Source organism: Nicotiana attenuata, chromosome 1 (genome assembly GCF_001879085.1).
Source record: "Nicotiana attenuata strain UT chromosome 1, NIATTr2, whole genome shotgun sequence".
NCBI lineage: Eukaryota > Viridiplantae > Streptophyta > Magnoliopsida > Solanales > Solanaceae > Nicotiana > Nicotiana attenuata.
In genome coordinates, this window is record NC_031989.1 from 33,429,790 (window position 1) to 33,445,338 (window position 15,549).

At 42.8% G+C, this 15,549-nt stretch overlaps 1 protein-coding gene across 1 annotated transcript; it reads left to right on the top strand.

Annotated features, from left to right (window-relative positions):
* Positions 5,161–6,747, top strand: LOC109234769. The gene is made up of 2 exons (XM_019400832.1): positions 5,161–5,302; positions 5,525–6,747. Exons 1-2 carry the CDS (start codon positions 5,161–5,163, stop codon positions 6,745–6,747), a joined length of 1,365 nt encoding a protein of 454 aa, XP_019256377.1.

The following is a 15,549-nucleotide window of genomic DNA, read 5'->3' on the forward strand; positions in this document are numbered from 1 at the left end:
GGTAATAACAAGTTACTTGTGTTATTCAAGCACTGATCTCCTCTTAGGAGCCTTAATTCTAATGTACTGCTTACTGTTATATGAGGAGCTACTAAGTTGTTAAATGCCTGTAATAACAGGGGTACAATGACAAACTCGAAAGTACAAACTGTTACTTTGAAGAGGTTGAATTAATTCTTAATGGAATTAACAAATGTTTGAGTAATAGGGACATAAAGTCTAAATTCCATCTACTTGAATATGGAGTGGTGCCGCTTTGAATACGACTTAAAGGGTTGGTCATATAAATATTCTTGAAATCAGGGGTAACACATGGCCATAAAAGTGCTAAAGCTCTATATTGGATTGTTTCTTCAATGCTTAATGATATTATGTGTGTGATACTTTCGGTTTGACAAAAGGAGTTACAGTTTAAATCTTAAGATACCAATAACTTCGTCGAACTTTAAGGTATTTGCACTAGTGGAGTGTTCAAATCTACATAAGATATATACACGATATTAACATATACAAACTAGTGGGGGATTGTTAGATATAGTTTGTATATGTGGGGCTTCCCACATTAGTGGCTGAAAGCCACCTTTGAGGCCTTAAAATGTTACAACCACTAAGTCATATAGAATGAGTATTTGACGTACTTTAAAAGTATGTGTAACATATATTATTATATATATACATATATTTTTAATTATATATCTAAATAACTTGGACTTGGACTTGAGCGCGGGCCGGGTCGGACCTTTAAATAAAGATTTTATATTCGTATTTATCTTTTTTTGGAGCAGTTTCTGATTATTTAAAATTAAAATTTTAAATAAAATTGACATAACTGTTCGTATAGGAATGTGACATTTCTGAAAAGTCTTCTCTTGAGTTTTATAAATACAAGGATACCCCAAGAGAAGTGATATTCAATTTGCACGTATAACTCCGGCTTTGTTGTATCCTGAGGGAGAATTGCTTGCAATCCCCTAAAGAATATACGGAAAATATCTCTTGAAAAATAGTGATCTTTCACGTCTCAAAGCTATACTTCTCCTTTAATCTCCTGCAAGTTTCTAACAGATATTATAGAGTTATGAGTGCTTTTATAGAATTGTCGTTTCTTGTTAAGGAAAAATCATAATGTGTTTCTAGTTTGGGCTAAGAGACAAGCAAATCTAACTGCTCATTGCTTGGCAAAAGAATTAAGAAATTATGTTAGTCTTTTCTATTGGGAATATGCACATATTTGTATTGCAAATTTGTTGGTTGCTGATTCAACCTAATAAAAGTCTTTGTTTGAGTACTAAAAGAAAAAGAATTTTTAAGAACCATATCTACTATCTTGTTTAAAGTAACATTTTTGAGTATTCCACTCATGAACACCAACATCTTCACCTTCCTATCCTTTGAGTCATCACATAATGCAAATTAATTTAAAGTTCCATAGAATTTAGGAAGTCACAAAAAGGTCTATGTATAGGACAAAATATGATATGACACGTGGTCATCTAAAGGAAGGACACGTGAAACCCAAGACATAGATGGTCACCGAACGCAGTTATTCCGCTTGTCACCGGAGAATGTTCATAAAGGTGCATTAAATATTTTGCGTCCGGTAGTATTTAATAGAGAATATTCTACATCATTAAGAACGGCAGCCCCTTACGAGGAATTTGGCATTTAATTTCACCCTTACACCTTCATCAATGGCCCTCATAATTGACATTAAAGGAGGGCACGATACTAGAACATCCTTCCCAAGACATAGCTATAAATAGAGAGCTCAGTTATCATTGTAAAGGACATAAATTTTCTGGCAAACTTATATTACATTCTATACAAAGCTTAATATCATTTACTCTCTTGCTTTTGATCTCATCATTGTTGTGCCCGAAAATTTTGCCCTTGGATTCGTCAATTCTGCTATTTCATCTATAATCTAAGGCTATGTATCATATTGTTCTTCAATTATTTTATTATTTCTGGATCAAATTGGGTCACTTGTCTAGAAATCACATATAAATTTAACTGTACTGCTTTACGGGTAAACAGTTTGGCGCCCACCGTGAGGCCTAGACAGCCATGTAATTAAATTGATCCTTATCTTTTTTACTAACGTGCTTTGATTGTTTTGTCTTAGAAAAGAAAATTCATAAGAAATGGCAGATAATACCGTTAACAACACATACAACCCCGAGATTCAAGGAGATTAGCCTCACTTCGAGGACTCAATTAGTGATACTCATAATGAGGAGAATGACACCACACCGGTTCATAACAGGCAGTATCCTTGGCAAGTTCTGGAGGCAATTCCCGATGATGCTAATGAGGAACATGTTGTTGATGCGGTAAGAGTTTTACAAGAGCAACATGCGATCATCCTAGGCCATCTCACGCGACAAGATAAGGTTATGAGTCTTATGATGGAGTTGAAGCAAGCACTATCAGGTGCTTCCAACATTGCAAACAGACGAGATCTAATTCCTCCCGGTGTCCCCACAAATCAAACAACGCAGAGGATCGGCAAGAGCACTCCCAGGGGGGGTGAAGTTGGCTCCGAGGGGGCTGGGAGGGGAGGGGGGGGAGCGGATCGGTCTCAATAATAAGAACGATCCTTTCAAGAATGAGCTTTTACAGTTTATGAGGGAAGTAAAATCCCACATGGACCAAATCCCGGGTACACCACCAGTATTGAAAGGCCCGAATTCGAAGAAGTATACTCAATTGCCGTATAAGCTGAGCACTGCACCACAGTTGATCCCGAAATGGTTCATAATGCCTGAGGTGCCAAAATATGAAGAAACTTTGGATCCTCAGGAGCATGTTACCACATACACGACGACAGTAAAAGGAAATGATTTAGCGCCTCATGAAATTGAATCTGTGTTGCTAAAGAAATTCGGGGAAACTCTAACGAGACGGGCTCTAACGTGGTATTCATTATTACCCGAGCATTCCATAGATTCTTTTGAAATGCTCGCGGATTTCTTCATCAAGTCCCATGCCGGGGCTAAAAAAGTGCAAGCTCGAAAGGCCGATATATTCAGGATTCCGCAGGGAGAGTCCGAGTTGCTATGCGAATTCGTCACCCATTTCCAAAAGGAAAAAATGTTGCTCCCGGCTGTCCCGGATGAATGGGTGGCTGAAGCATTCACTAAAGGACTGAATTCGAGAAGTTTAGACGCTTCGCGAAAGTTGAAGAAAAGCTTACTTGAGTTTCAGGCAACGACTTGGGCAGATGTCTACAACCGGTACGAGTCAAAGATGAGAATCGAAGATGATCAAGTTGACTTTCCATCATCGGACAAAGGATGGGAGAAGGATAGAGAAAAATCAAAATATGACTACGATAAACGGACTTCGAGGGGCCGGTTTTTGCCCTACGAGCGGACTGAAGGCCGTAGCAGAAACCTCTGAACAACAGATAAGTTCACCGTTGATAGAAGGACCGATCGCGATTGAAACAATAGATCACCGTAGGAGAAAGAAATGTCAGGGTCACAGGAGAAACGACAGTATACAACTTCAACATCAGTATAGTGGTATTGGTGTCACCTATGAGAAATACCAAAGAGGCACGGTTCCCGAGACCAATAAGATCTGATCACGGACAGAGGGTTCCCAACTTATGGTATGAATACCATGGGACAAATGGCCACTGGACAGGGGACTGCCGACACCTTCGGGAAGAAATGGCAATGCTATTAAAGAATGGTCACCTCAGAGAGTTCTTAAGTGACCGAGCCAAGAACAACTATGGTCAGAACAGAGACAACGTGAAACCGTCGAAAGCAGGAGAAGAACCCCCATGCCAAATGATCAATATGATCTTCGGGGGGAATGAGACTAATGGGGTCACCTTTTCAGTGGCAAAGAAGACGAAAGTTCAATAACTCATAGTAAAAGGCTTCGGGAAGATGATATCACTTTCATGGAGGAAGATGCAGACGGATTGCTGCTTCCACACAACGATGCACTAGTAATTTCTTTAAATGTGTTAGATTTTTGGATCTAGAAAGTTCCGCTAATATCATACAATGGAGAGTACTGGAGCAAACCAAACTCACCAGAAGCATTATTCCGACAACAAAGCTCCTCGCTGGATTTAACCTCGGGAGCGTGACAACCTGGGGAGAGATTTGGCTACTCACAAACGCTGAAGGAGTAATGAAAACAAATCTCTTCGAAGTTATAGATGGAGACATGGGGTACAATATTATCACGGGAAGGCCATGGTTACACGAGATGAAAGTTGTGCCTTTAACGTATCACCAATTGTTGAAATTTCCGACACCCGAGGGGATCAAACAGATAAGGGGTGATCAACCAGCAGCAAGGGATATGAATACAATCTCGGTCTCTAGTAGCAAAGGAAAGAGCGCATGGCATAGCAATTACAGGAACCGGCACTTGCCCCATAATCAGAGGAAGTTAGTCCGGGGGTAGAGGAATCGAAACAATATTAGGTGTGCCAAGGTATTCCAAGTTCCAAAAGAGATGGAATCAACGAAGTCCACAGCGGAAGAACTAGAGCAAGTTGAACTGTTCGAAGAATTCCTAGAAAGGAAATTCTATTTCGTAACAAGACTGCACCTGGAGCTCAGGTCTGCTTTTGTTGAATTTAATAAAATTAACGCCGATTGTTTTGCATGGTCGCACGAGGATATGACAGGTATCCCAACGAAGATAGCCGTGCACAAGTTAATCTTGGATCCCGACATACCTCCAGTAAGACAAAAGAAGCGCCCTATAGCTGAAGCAAGGAATAAATTTGTCAAAGAAGAGGTAACCCGCTTACTCAATATCGGTTCAATCCGAGAGGTAAGATACCCGGACTGGCTAGCTAATGTAGTAGTAGTTCCTAAGAAAATCAATAAGTTTCGTATGTGCGTAAACTGTAAGGATCTTAATAAGGCATTCCCGAAAGACTCTTTCCCACTGCCAAATATCGATCAAATGATTGATGCCATGGCCGGACATGAGTTAATGAGTTTCCTCGATGCTTATTCTGGGTATAGTCAAATCAAGATGAACCCTAAAGATCAGTAAAAGACTTCGTTTATAACGAGTTTCAGTATATATTGTTACAATGTGATGCCCTTCGGGCTAAAAAATGCCGGAGCCACTTATCAACGGCTCGTGAATAAGATGTTCAAGAAACAAATAGGAATGACTATGGTAGTATATATAGACGATATGCTCGTTAAGTCTTTGAATGCAGGTGACCACCTTAAGCATTTGCCAGAAACATTCGACATCCTGAGGGAGCATAACATGAAACTTAACCCCGGGAAGTGCGCGTTCGGGGTCAACTCTGGTAAGTTCCTGGGATACCTGGTCTTACAAAGGGGAATTGAGGTAAACCCCGACAAAATCAAGTCCATAAAGGATATCCCGGATGAATTGTCAAACGTAAAAGAAGTCTAGAGACTCACAGGTAGATTAGCAACATTAAACAGTTTCATTTCCCGATCGTCAAAAAAATGTCATCGCTTCTTCGCACTGCTCAAAAAGAAGAATAATTTCAAATGGACACCAGAATGTCAACAAGCCTTGAAGGACTTCAAGAAGTACTTGTCATGCCCTCCGTTGCTCTCAAAACCAAAAGAAGGTGAAATATTGCTAGCCTACCACGGGGTTTTAGAAGTTGTGGTAAGTGCAGTTTTAGTCCGAGAGGACGAAGGTACGCAATCTCCCATTTATTATGTTAGCAAAATTCTAACGGGAGTGGAAACTCTCTACCCACATTTGAAAAAATTGGCCTTAGCTCTTGTAGTAGCTGCTCAGAAGCTGAGGCCCTACTTCCAATGTCACCCAATAGTTGTGGTGACTACTTTCCCTTTGCGGAACATTCTTCATAAGCCCGATCTATCGAGCAGATTGGCTAAATGGGCCGTTAAAATGAGTGAATTTGATATTGAATACAAACCAAGGACTACAATTAAGTCACAAGTATTGGCTGACTTCATGGCTGACCTAAGTATGGGACTTTTGCCTCTGGCAGCCACGGAGGAAGTAATGGTGTCAGAATCAACATCGGGTGTTTGGACCTTATTTACGGACAGAGCTTCCAACGTAAAAGGGTCCGGGCTCGGAATAGTCTTAACCACGCCATCGGGGGAAACCTTAAGGCAAGCCATCAGAATGATCCCTTTAACTAACAATGAAGTAAAGTATGAAGCTTTGATTGTAGGGCTCGAACTGGCGCGGGGACTTGACTCCGACGTCATTGAAATCAAATGTGATTCACAGTTGGTGGTAAATCAGGTCTACGGGATCTTTGACACCAAAGAACAATGTACGCAACAATACGTGGCAAAGGTCCAGGCTCTGTTGGCACAATTCCGGGAACGGTCAATCACTCATATCCCGAGGGAGGAAAACACAGAAGCAGATGCATTGGCAAACTTGGGCACGTCGACAGAAATCAAGGGATCAGAATTAGGGATGGTAGTACAACTGATGAATTCAGTCTTGGATACAGATGGTTACTATGAGGTGAATTCGGCTAGTTTGGTCTGGGACTGGAGAAATGAAATAATCGATTATCTCGAGCACGGGAAGTTGCCCGAAGACCCCAAAGCATCACGAGCGTTACGCGCCAAAGCTGCATGTTATAGCTTCAAGAAAGGCCAATTGTATAGAAAATCCTTTCAAGGCCCGTTGGCCCAGTGCTTAGGAGCGTCAGAAGCTAATTATGTCATGAGAGAAGTTCATGAAAGGATATGCGGCAACCACTCGGTAGCAGATCTTTGGTGCTGAAACTAGTTCGGACAGGATATTACTGGCCCCGCATGGAACAAAACGCCAAAGAATTCGTCCGAAAATGTGATAAGTGCCAATGCTACGCACCACTAGTACATCAATCGGAAAGACCCTTAAATTCAGTTCTATCCCCAGGGCCGTTCATGAAATAAGGGATGGACATCATCAGACCGCTTCCACCGGCTCCTGGATAGGTAAGATTTCTTCTAGTTTTGCCTGACTATTTTTCAAAATGGGTGGAAACGTGTACTTATCAAAAGATCGGAGAATGCGAAGTGGTCGACTTCATGTGGGAAAATATAATTTTCAGGTTCGGAATACAACAAGAGATAGCATGCAAAAATGGGCCGCAGTTTATTGGCGCAAAAATTACAAAGTTCCTTGAAGATTTGAAGATAAAGAGGATCACCTCTTCACCTTATCATCCGAACGCAAACGGTCAAGCGGAGTCAAAAAACAAAGTGATTATTCAAAACCTTCAGAAAAGATTGGAAGCGGCAAAAGGCAATTGCCCCTAAGATTACCCGGAGTTCTATGTGCCTACCGAACAACGGCCAAGTCGAGCACAGGAGAGACTCCTTTTTCCCTTGTGTACGGCGCATAAGCTCTAATCCCGGTGGAAGTGGGGGAACCCACTTTGAGATATTACCAGGTAGATGAAGAATCGAACAACGAAGCAATGCTAATCAACTTAGAGCTGCTCGAGGAACGCATGGACTTGGCGCATGTAAGAATGGCAGCTCAAAAGTAGAGAATGGAGCGATATTATAATCAAAGAGCCAATTTTTGTTATTTCGAAGTAGGAGACTATGTCTTAAGGAAAGTAACCCAAAATACTCGGGAACTCAATGTAGGGAAGCTGGGGCCAACGTGGGAAGGTCCCTACCGGATTTCAGCTATCACAAGAAAAGGTTTATATGAGTTGGAGAACCAAAATGGAGACAAATCGCCCAACAATTGGAACGTGACGCACCTCAAAAGATATTATTGCTGATGAACAATATCCAATTTGAAGGTATGTGCTGCACTCTTTTTCCTTCGTTCAGTTTTTATCCTAATTGGGTTTTTCTGGCGACTTTTTTAATGAGGCAACGATAGAAAGCATAATAGGAAGACAACAACATTAAGACCTTCGATAGCAAGGCAAACAAGCAAGTTTCCACTTGGGGACGGTTAGATAATCTTTGGCTCGATAGCAAATTTCACTGGCAAGTTAAGTTTGCTATCGGACAGAGGTTACCCGACCGTTCACGAGCACAAACCACTAGACGATTGTTAGATAGTCCTTCACTCGATAGCATGGATTCCTAAGGGGAAGTTATGTGTGTTGCCGAGTTAAGGATTATCTAGCAATTCATTGGTAGAATCTTTGAAGGCATAAGACTTCCAGTGTTCCAATTCGCATTCTTCGCATTCGAACACTTGGGGGGAGGATATGAGGATACAATATCAATAACTGCCACGTCGACCAGGAATGAAAATCCGGAAATATAAACGTGTTAGCGGGACAAGGGACTGCACAGCTAGCCCCATAGAAACAAGTTGTACAAGATAGCCACAAGCAATGGAAATTTCTTTTTTAGCATAACAAATGCTTTTGTACGATGAACTAACTTTGTCAATTGAAAGTTAAACAGGTACTTCAAATGCTAGTGCCATAATGAACATGAGACGTCCTTTCAAGAGCACCGTAAACATAAAAGGGCCCTCTCTTATGAAAACCCTCTCGTTAAAGAGTTGGTTTCGAAAGAATTTATGCCTGAAATCAAAATGCCTTTGGGAAAGAATGCACCTGAAGACGTATACGAAAAAGACGCAAAAAAGTAAACTTGTGCAAACCTTCATAGAAAGTGCATCCGAAACTACGCGTAGCAAAGCACGAAATGAAAACGTGCGCAAAATTCTTAAGCAAAATGCAAATATTAAAGACTTGCATGGATATTCAAAAGAAAATAAGACTCAAGCACTACTTGAGAAAAAAGATGTCTATATTTACAAAAACGTGCCAAAAATGACAAAGATACAAGAATGGAAAAAGGAAAGGAAAAGCTAAACTGCAGCATCTCCGCAACCAGGAGGAAGAGAAGTGTCCACGCCCCCGGGAGAAGTAGGTGGGTCCGCTGATGGCTCGACATTTCCCCCAATTTGGTCTTCAGCATCATCATCCTCCGATTCCTCTTCAGTTCCCGAATACTCAGAACCGGAACCAGAAGAACCAGAAGCATCAGACTGTTGCCGGAGTCCATTTTTAGCAGCCAACTCAAGCTCTTGGGCCCTAGCAATTTCAGCATCAAAGTCAAGGATGCCTGCTTTAGCCTCTTCCAAGGTTTTTCTCCTCATGTTGTACATGGCGTAAGTTTTTTCAACAATAAGGGAAGATGCTCAACATTTGAGTTTTTCCTTGAGCTGGGTTACCTCCTCAGAGAGGCTTTTCCAGGCGGACTTAATGGGTTGGAGGCTAATATCAATGTCGCAGATAGTTGAACTAAATAGCCTATTATGCTCGATAGTTTTTCTGTACTTCTCTTCTAACTGGGCACACTTCGTCTCCATTGTAGCAAGCTCTTCGATTTTGGATTCCAAGGCTACTTCTAATTCAATCACTTTTTCAGCAGTAGCAGCCTCGCGCTCGGTTGCAGCAAGAACGACGTCCTAGACTCCAGCCCATTTAGCCTTAGCTTCATTGAATCTAACCCTCAGCGAGCTAATTTCTTGGCTAAGGTTCATCACCTCTTGCTTGCTTTGCTACAAACGAGCCTCCAACACAACTGCCTCAGTGGCTTTGGTTTCCAATTCCGAGAGGCGGAGAACGGTGATCTCATTCTACCAAAAGTTGATCCCACTTAGAGGTGAGTTACTCCTTCTCAGGAATCAACCTCGGAAGGCCTTCAGAAGCAAGAAAGTTGGCCTACAAAACAAGAGACACAAAACTTAGAATGCATTCGGGCAAAAGTAGAAGAAATTATAAAGGAAGAAAGGAAGGCACAGCTGCAGCATTATGCATGACATTGTTTATCAAACACTCTTCCAAGAGTGCTTGGATCCTTTCCCAATCTCTTTTTGAAGCTAAAGGCTTCAGGTAGTTAGCAAGCTCCACCGGCCGGGAAAGCAGGTTACACCCGGTAGAGATCGAAAGAGTTGCATTCCTCCTCCTTTGTGGATCTTCAGAAGGGGCAGCGTAATTTTGCCCCAAACTCCCTTGAACTGGGGACTAGGGAGGAGGAACATCTCCTTCATGATCAAATGCGATCGATGGAGATAATATAGCAATTGCTGGTGGAAGAGTGGATGAAGATGGAAATGATGTAGCAATTGCTGCTGGTTGTGAAGATGGGAATGGAGCTGATGGAGTTGAAGGATGCGAAACACTTGCATCAAGTGCAGTGTTGGTGGGATGCTCGCCAACCAAAGACGGCAGGGACTCGGTACTCGGCCCTACAGTACCGGGCACAACTGTTGGGACCCAATAGCTGGAGTTGGCATTTTCTACCAAATCAAACTCCCCCTAGAGCTCTGAGACGTCATCCTCGGTTGGAGTAGTTAACTCAGAAGATGGGGCATTCTGTTGAGTTGATGATAAACGTCGCCTTCTGTGTAGAGAAGCCCCATCATCACTGGCTTCTCCATCATCGTCAATCATCACGGTGTCTATGACTGGCCCGGGAGGAGGGCTAGTGATCACAACTTCTGTAGATGACACGGGGGTAGTAGTCTTCGCCCTCTTATTCTTTTCCTTGGCCGTAGAGGAATATTTTCTTTTTGGTTTCTTGTTCTCCAGCTAGGAACTCCGTAATGAAACACTTGTGCCCGAAGCAGGCCTGGAGAAACCTGCTCGAATAAATGCCTCCTGAAGCAGCCTTGCAGCATCAGTAGGATCAGGCAAAACGTCATCCTCGGGGACAATAACTGAGCCTACAGGTAGATATGATTTAAAGAAAAAGATAGAAGAAATTAGTCAAGTTCTTCACATACAAAGGTTGAAATAAGGTGAGTTTGAGTTACCATAATTTTTGGCCTTCCACCCGTACTTAAGGGCCAGTTCCTTCCACAAACGAGTTTCAGGCATCGTAACGTCCAAGATCTTCCGAACCTATCGGTCCAGGCCTTCCACCGCCGGTGGGGTCCATCGAGTTGCTGAAATATACGAAGGATGAAGAGTCAATACAGGCATAGAAGAATATTTAGCGAAAGAAAATATACGGAATAAAGGTCTTACGAGTACGGTTCCAAGTGGCCGGAAAGGATGATGCCGTTGACGGAATGATATTATTGGTGGAAATTGCAACGAACCGTTTTTTCCACCCACGATCGCTATCATCATCCATGCTAGTCAACAGAACATGGTGGCCATGTTTGCAGGGGTTTATCATGCCCCCTACGAAAAATCTTGGGGGAGTAAATATTCATCATATGAGCTAATGATAGCTCTTCTCCAGTTTCCTGGCACAAGCGTCGAAGGCAGGCAACTGTCCTCCACACTGAAGGTCTCACCTGTGCCAAGCATACTTGGTAACGAAGGCAAATCTCCGCAATCACGGAATCAAGCTTTCCGCTCAAAGAAAACGCACCCAAAGTGAAGGGATACGTGTAAAAATATGTAAATCCTTCCTTGAGAAGGGTCACTCGCTACGATAAATCAGGAGCAATGATGTCCAATTCGTGGCAGTGGCGTCTTCCTTCACAGTAGGAATATTGGAAGGGCGAATTGAAGAAAGATACCTACTGATAGCCCATGCGCAAGGGTTAGCAGTAGGGAATTTCTCTGCGAAGTTTTTGTGGTGTTAAGACTTCGGGGGATGATGGAACCTACCGTTGGAGGAGCAGAATCCTCAGCCTTGTTCTTTTTCTTTGAAGGGCCAGCGCGTTTGGAAGAAAAAGCCATTGAGTAAAAAGAAGGAGAAGGGTTTGGTTCGAAGATAATTAGGGAAAAGATGGAAAACAAAGATGCAGGTTAGAAGTTTGAGAATTTATGAAGTACATAGGAGAAGGGTGATGCGTATAAGTAAAATTTTGGCGGCTAAATTCATGGCTATGATTACCTCGATAATCGGCAAAGGCTGTGTTGAATGTGGGATGACGCGTGTTCGGGGCATTAAATGCGGAGAGACGTGCGCCTAATCAACTGTCAGAAACCTGCAAAGAGAATTATAGTAATTCCCGCCAAAAGAAGTATTTCTACCAACTTCCCGGTAACACATGATTGTGTCACCAGAAAGCAAGCGGACTATCTGTATAGGGAAAAATATGATATGACACGTGGTCATCTAAAGGAAGGACACGTGGAACTCAAGACAGAGATGGTCACGAAACGCAGTTATTCCGCTTGTCACCGGAAGAGAAAGTTCATAAAGTATTAAATGCTTTGCGTCTGGTAGTATTCAATAGAGAATATTCTACAACATTAAGAACGACAACCCGTTACAAGGAATTTGGCATTTATTTCCACTGAGGGCACGATCCTAGGACCTCCTTCCCAAGACATAACTATAAATAGAGAGCTCAGTTATCATTGTAAAGGACACGAATTGTCTAGCAAACTTATACCGCATTCTATACAAAGCTTAATATCATTTACTCTCTTACTTTTGATCAATTAATTGCTGCACCTGGGAATCTTGCCCCCGGATTCGTCAATTCTGCTATTTCATCTATAATCTAAGGCTAAGTATCATATTGTTCTTCAATTGTTTTATTATTTCTGGATCAAATTAGTTCACTTGTCTAGAAATCACTTATAAATTTAACTGTACCATTTTACGGGTAAACAGTTTGGCGCCCACCGTGGGGCCTAGACAGCCGTGTAGTTAAATTGATCCTTGTCTTTTTTACTAACGTTCTTTGATTGTTTTGTCTTAGAAAAGAAAAAATCATAAGAAATGGCATATGACACCGTTAACATCCAAAGAAATATTATTTTATTAAAAAAATATGGATATATATTAGAAATTCTGTTTGAGTAAACAAGCTACTCCGAAACAACTCATGCGAAGATGTAAATATTACATTTGAAGATTCCTAATGTACGTGTTCGACCAAAAAGATTCATACTTTTTATTGAACTAGTTAAATAAGAAGGTTTGAGGTAAATCCTAGCCAAAGGTAATTTACCCTAGATCTAAGATAGTAGGTAAGAACAAACAAACACAAGATTTAACTATAACAATGATTGAATCCCATAATATAAGAAAAGGATGGTGATTTTCATAACATTGAATAATAATGAAGAATACATAGATAAAATGGGTCACCGATCTTTAACAAAGTTGAACTTTACATATATGATATGATGAGACTAACGACGTACATTTTGGGGAACTGAGCTTCCTTGCTTTCTGAGCTTCCTTGCTTCTTTCTCCTTCATGGGGAGAGAGAGAGAGAGATAAGGATCCCTCTTCTTCTCAGAAAATATCTTTGTGTGTGGATTTGTTTCAGCCCCCTTTCTTCTTCTTATCACTTAGTTTATATACTAGGTATTCTCTTTTACCCAACGGTCACTAACCATAGTACCTGAGTCATTTGACTGTATTACTAGTTGACCCTCTGAAGTATCGTAACATCCAATTCGTCGTTCAAGCATTATGAATACACGACCTTGGCCATGGCCGAGGTGCGTGTCATTATAACATTGTATGGATACGACTTCGGCCCAAGTGACTTTTTGCCGTTCCTCTCTACGCGAATTCTCATCTGGTCAGATTTCGACCCATACAATTAGTGCCTCAGCCTATTGGGGTCGCCTTTCGGTGAGAGACGAGTACCTCATGGCGAGGTAGCGATGTGATGTTTTAGAAGCTGCATCAGACCGTCACGTCAGTTCAGAATGTCATTAGTACTTCTCATGCGTCATTATGGCACACGTTTTCTATGCATTAAATCATTTCTTGTGCCCTTTCTATTTTCAAAATGGCGTCGTTTGGTTTTCCCGCTCAGGGTATCTATATCCCTATAAATAGGGGAAAACCTTGCATATAAATGTTATGCTTCTTAATCACTCAAGAGACTTTTGCAACTCTTCTTCTCCTCCCTCAGCTTCTCGTATTTCTTTTTCTGTTAAAAATCTTGTGCTACCTTCTTCCCTTACCATTTCCGATGAGTGGATCCGGTGGAGGACGAGAGTTTTTCGATGGTAGATGAGGTGGTTCCCCACCCAGGGAAGGCGAGGACTGCTTTCAATAGCCCTGTTGGGGACGATCCAGAACCTGTTCTCTCGATGATGGATGCTGCGGCGCTCAAAGCCAAATGGGGAATTTTCGATCATATTGAACTTGTTCCGACGGGTTGTGACATAGTGCATATATACCGCCCTGGCTACTACGCGTTCTACGCATATCCATTTGTCATTGGATACACGCTTCCCCTTCCCTGCTTGGCGGTAGACTCCTGCCGCTTCTACGAAATGTGTCCGGCTCAACTCTCTCCGTAAGTATACAAGCCCTTCCTTATGCTTATCAAGTACGCGGAGCTGGCCGATTGGGGAATTTCTCTACAACACATGCTTCACCTCTTCGCCCCCTATTTTCTTAGGGGTACAATGATTAATCTTCTTCACCGAGGAACCAAGGGTTTGGTGGTGAAGATGGATGACAAGGCTAATCGCCGCTTTTGGGAGAACTTCTTCTACGTCCGAATAGAGCACGTCTGTCGAACCCTGCGGGGTTTCCTGAGGCGTGGAATTTCGCTCGTAAGTCTCCCTTTCCTTTTATTATGTTAAATTCTTCGAACATGGTTGTTGGTCGTCTCCCTTTAGTGACCGTAGAGTGTTTTCTGTCTCCGCAGCCGAGAGGGTGCTTCCTCCGTAAGTTGTAGATATTTGCGAATGGGTGAGCTCGATTCTACCCCACACGATAGGGATCCATGAATGGGCGCCTTTCCACGAGAGGTTTGGGCGCAAACCTTCCACTGGTAAGTTGGCTTATTTCGGCCTTAGTTATCTTGTTCTTTGCTCTGCCTTTTTCTTTATCTCAATATCCTTATTTGGTCGAATCTCTCATTGGCAGGTCGGAGAGGGGCGAGAAGGGCAATGGCTCTTGTCCTTTCTTTCCGTCAGCCGGCTTCCTCTGCCTGGCCCGTACCAAGGGTAAATGATGAGGGCGTCCAAAGTCCGATTGCTCGGCAAACCGCGTCCCCGGCCGCACCTTTTTGTTTGGAGGTTGCTCCTTGGTCGGATACTCTGGTTCCCACAGTCCGTTCAACTGACGAACCTTCTCGCAGCAGTGGAGAAGAGGCTCCGTCAAAGAGGCAGAGGTTGTCAGAGGGGGCATCTTTGGTTAGAACGCCCTCGAGGGGCGGCCCTACTTGGCGGTATCGGAAGCTGGCGACGATATCGGCCTAGTTGTGGAGGCAGTGCCCGTCTCGAACGTAGAAGAGCCTACCATGGCAGAGGGACAGAGTTCGAAGGCCGCCACGATTGTTCCGAGCGGTCCATAGACGTCTCGCCAGGGTCGCGCCCCCTCATCGGCTAATGAGAGGTCTAAAGGCGTAGTGGAAGATGACTACGAATCAGATTCTGATATTGATCCTGAGGATATGAGGATTTTCGAGGAAGGTTTTACCAGGGTCGATGTGAGGGCGGAAGGCCCTTCCCCTGTGCTCGAAATTCCTTCGGACTTTAACCTGTTGGAGGACACGGTGGACTTCGTGACCCAATTTGACCTTCTATGCTCCACCGCCGGAAGCGGGTCTCTTCGGGAGAGCAGTGATTCTGGTTTGTCACGCGGTGTGGCTGGGATGGCCTTGAGGGTGAGTTTCCTTTTACTATTTTCTTTGTTTTTGTGCCATTTGCTTTTGCTGATTCCCCCC

Excerpts from the sequence above, each read along its gene's own strand:
- LOC109234769 (XM_019400832.1), top strand. The coding sequence starts at position 5,161 with ATGGTAGTATATATAGACGATATGCTCGTTAAGTCTTTGAATGCAGGT. Across the intron at positions 5,303-5,524 it reads CGCGTTCGGGGTCAACTCTG|AATGTCAACAAGCCTTGAAG; the intron begins GTAAGTTCCTGG and ends AATGGACACCAG.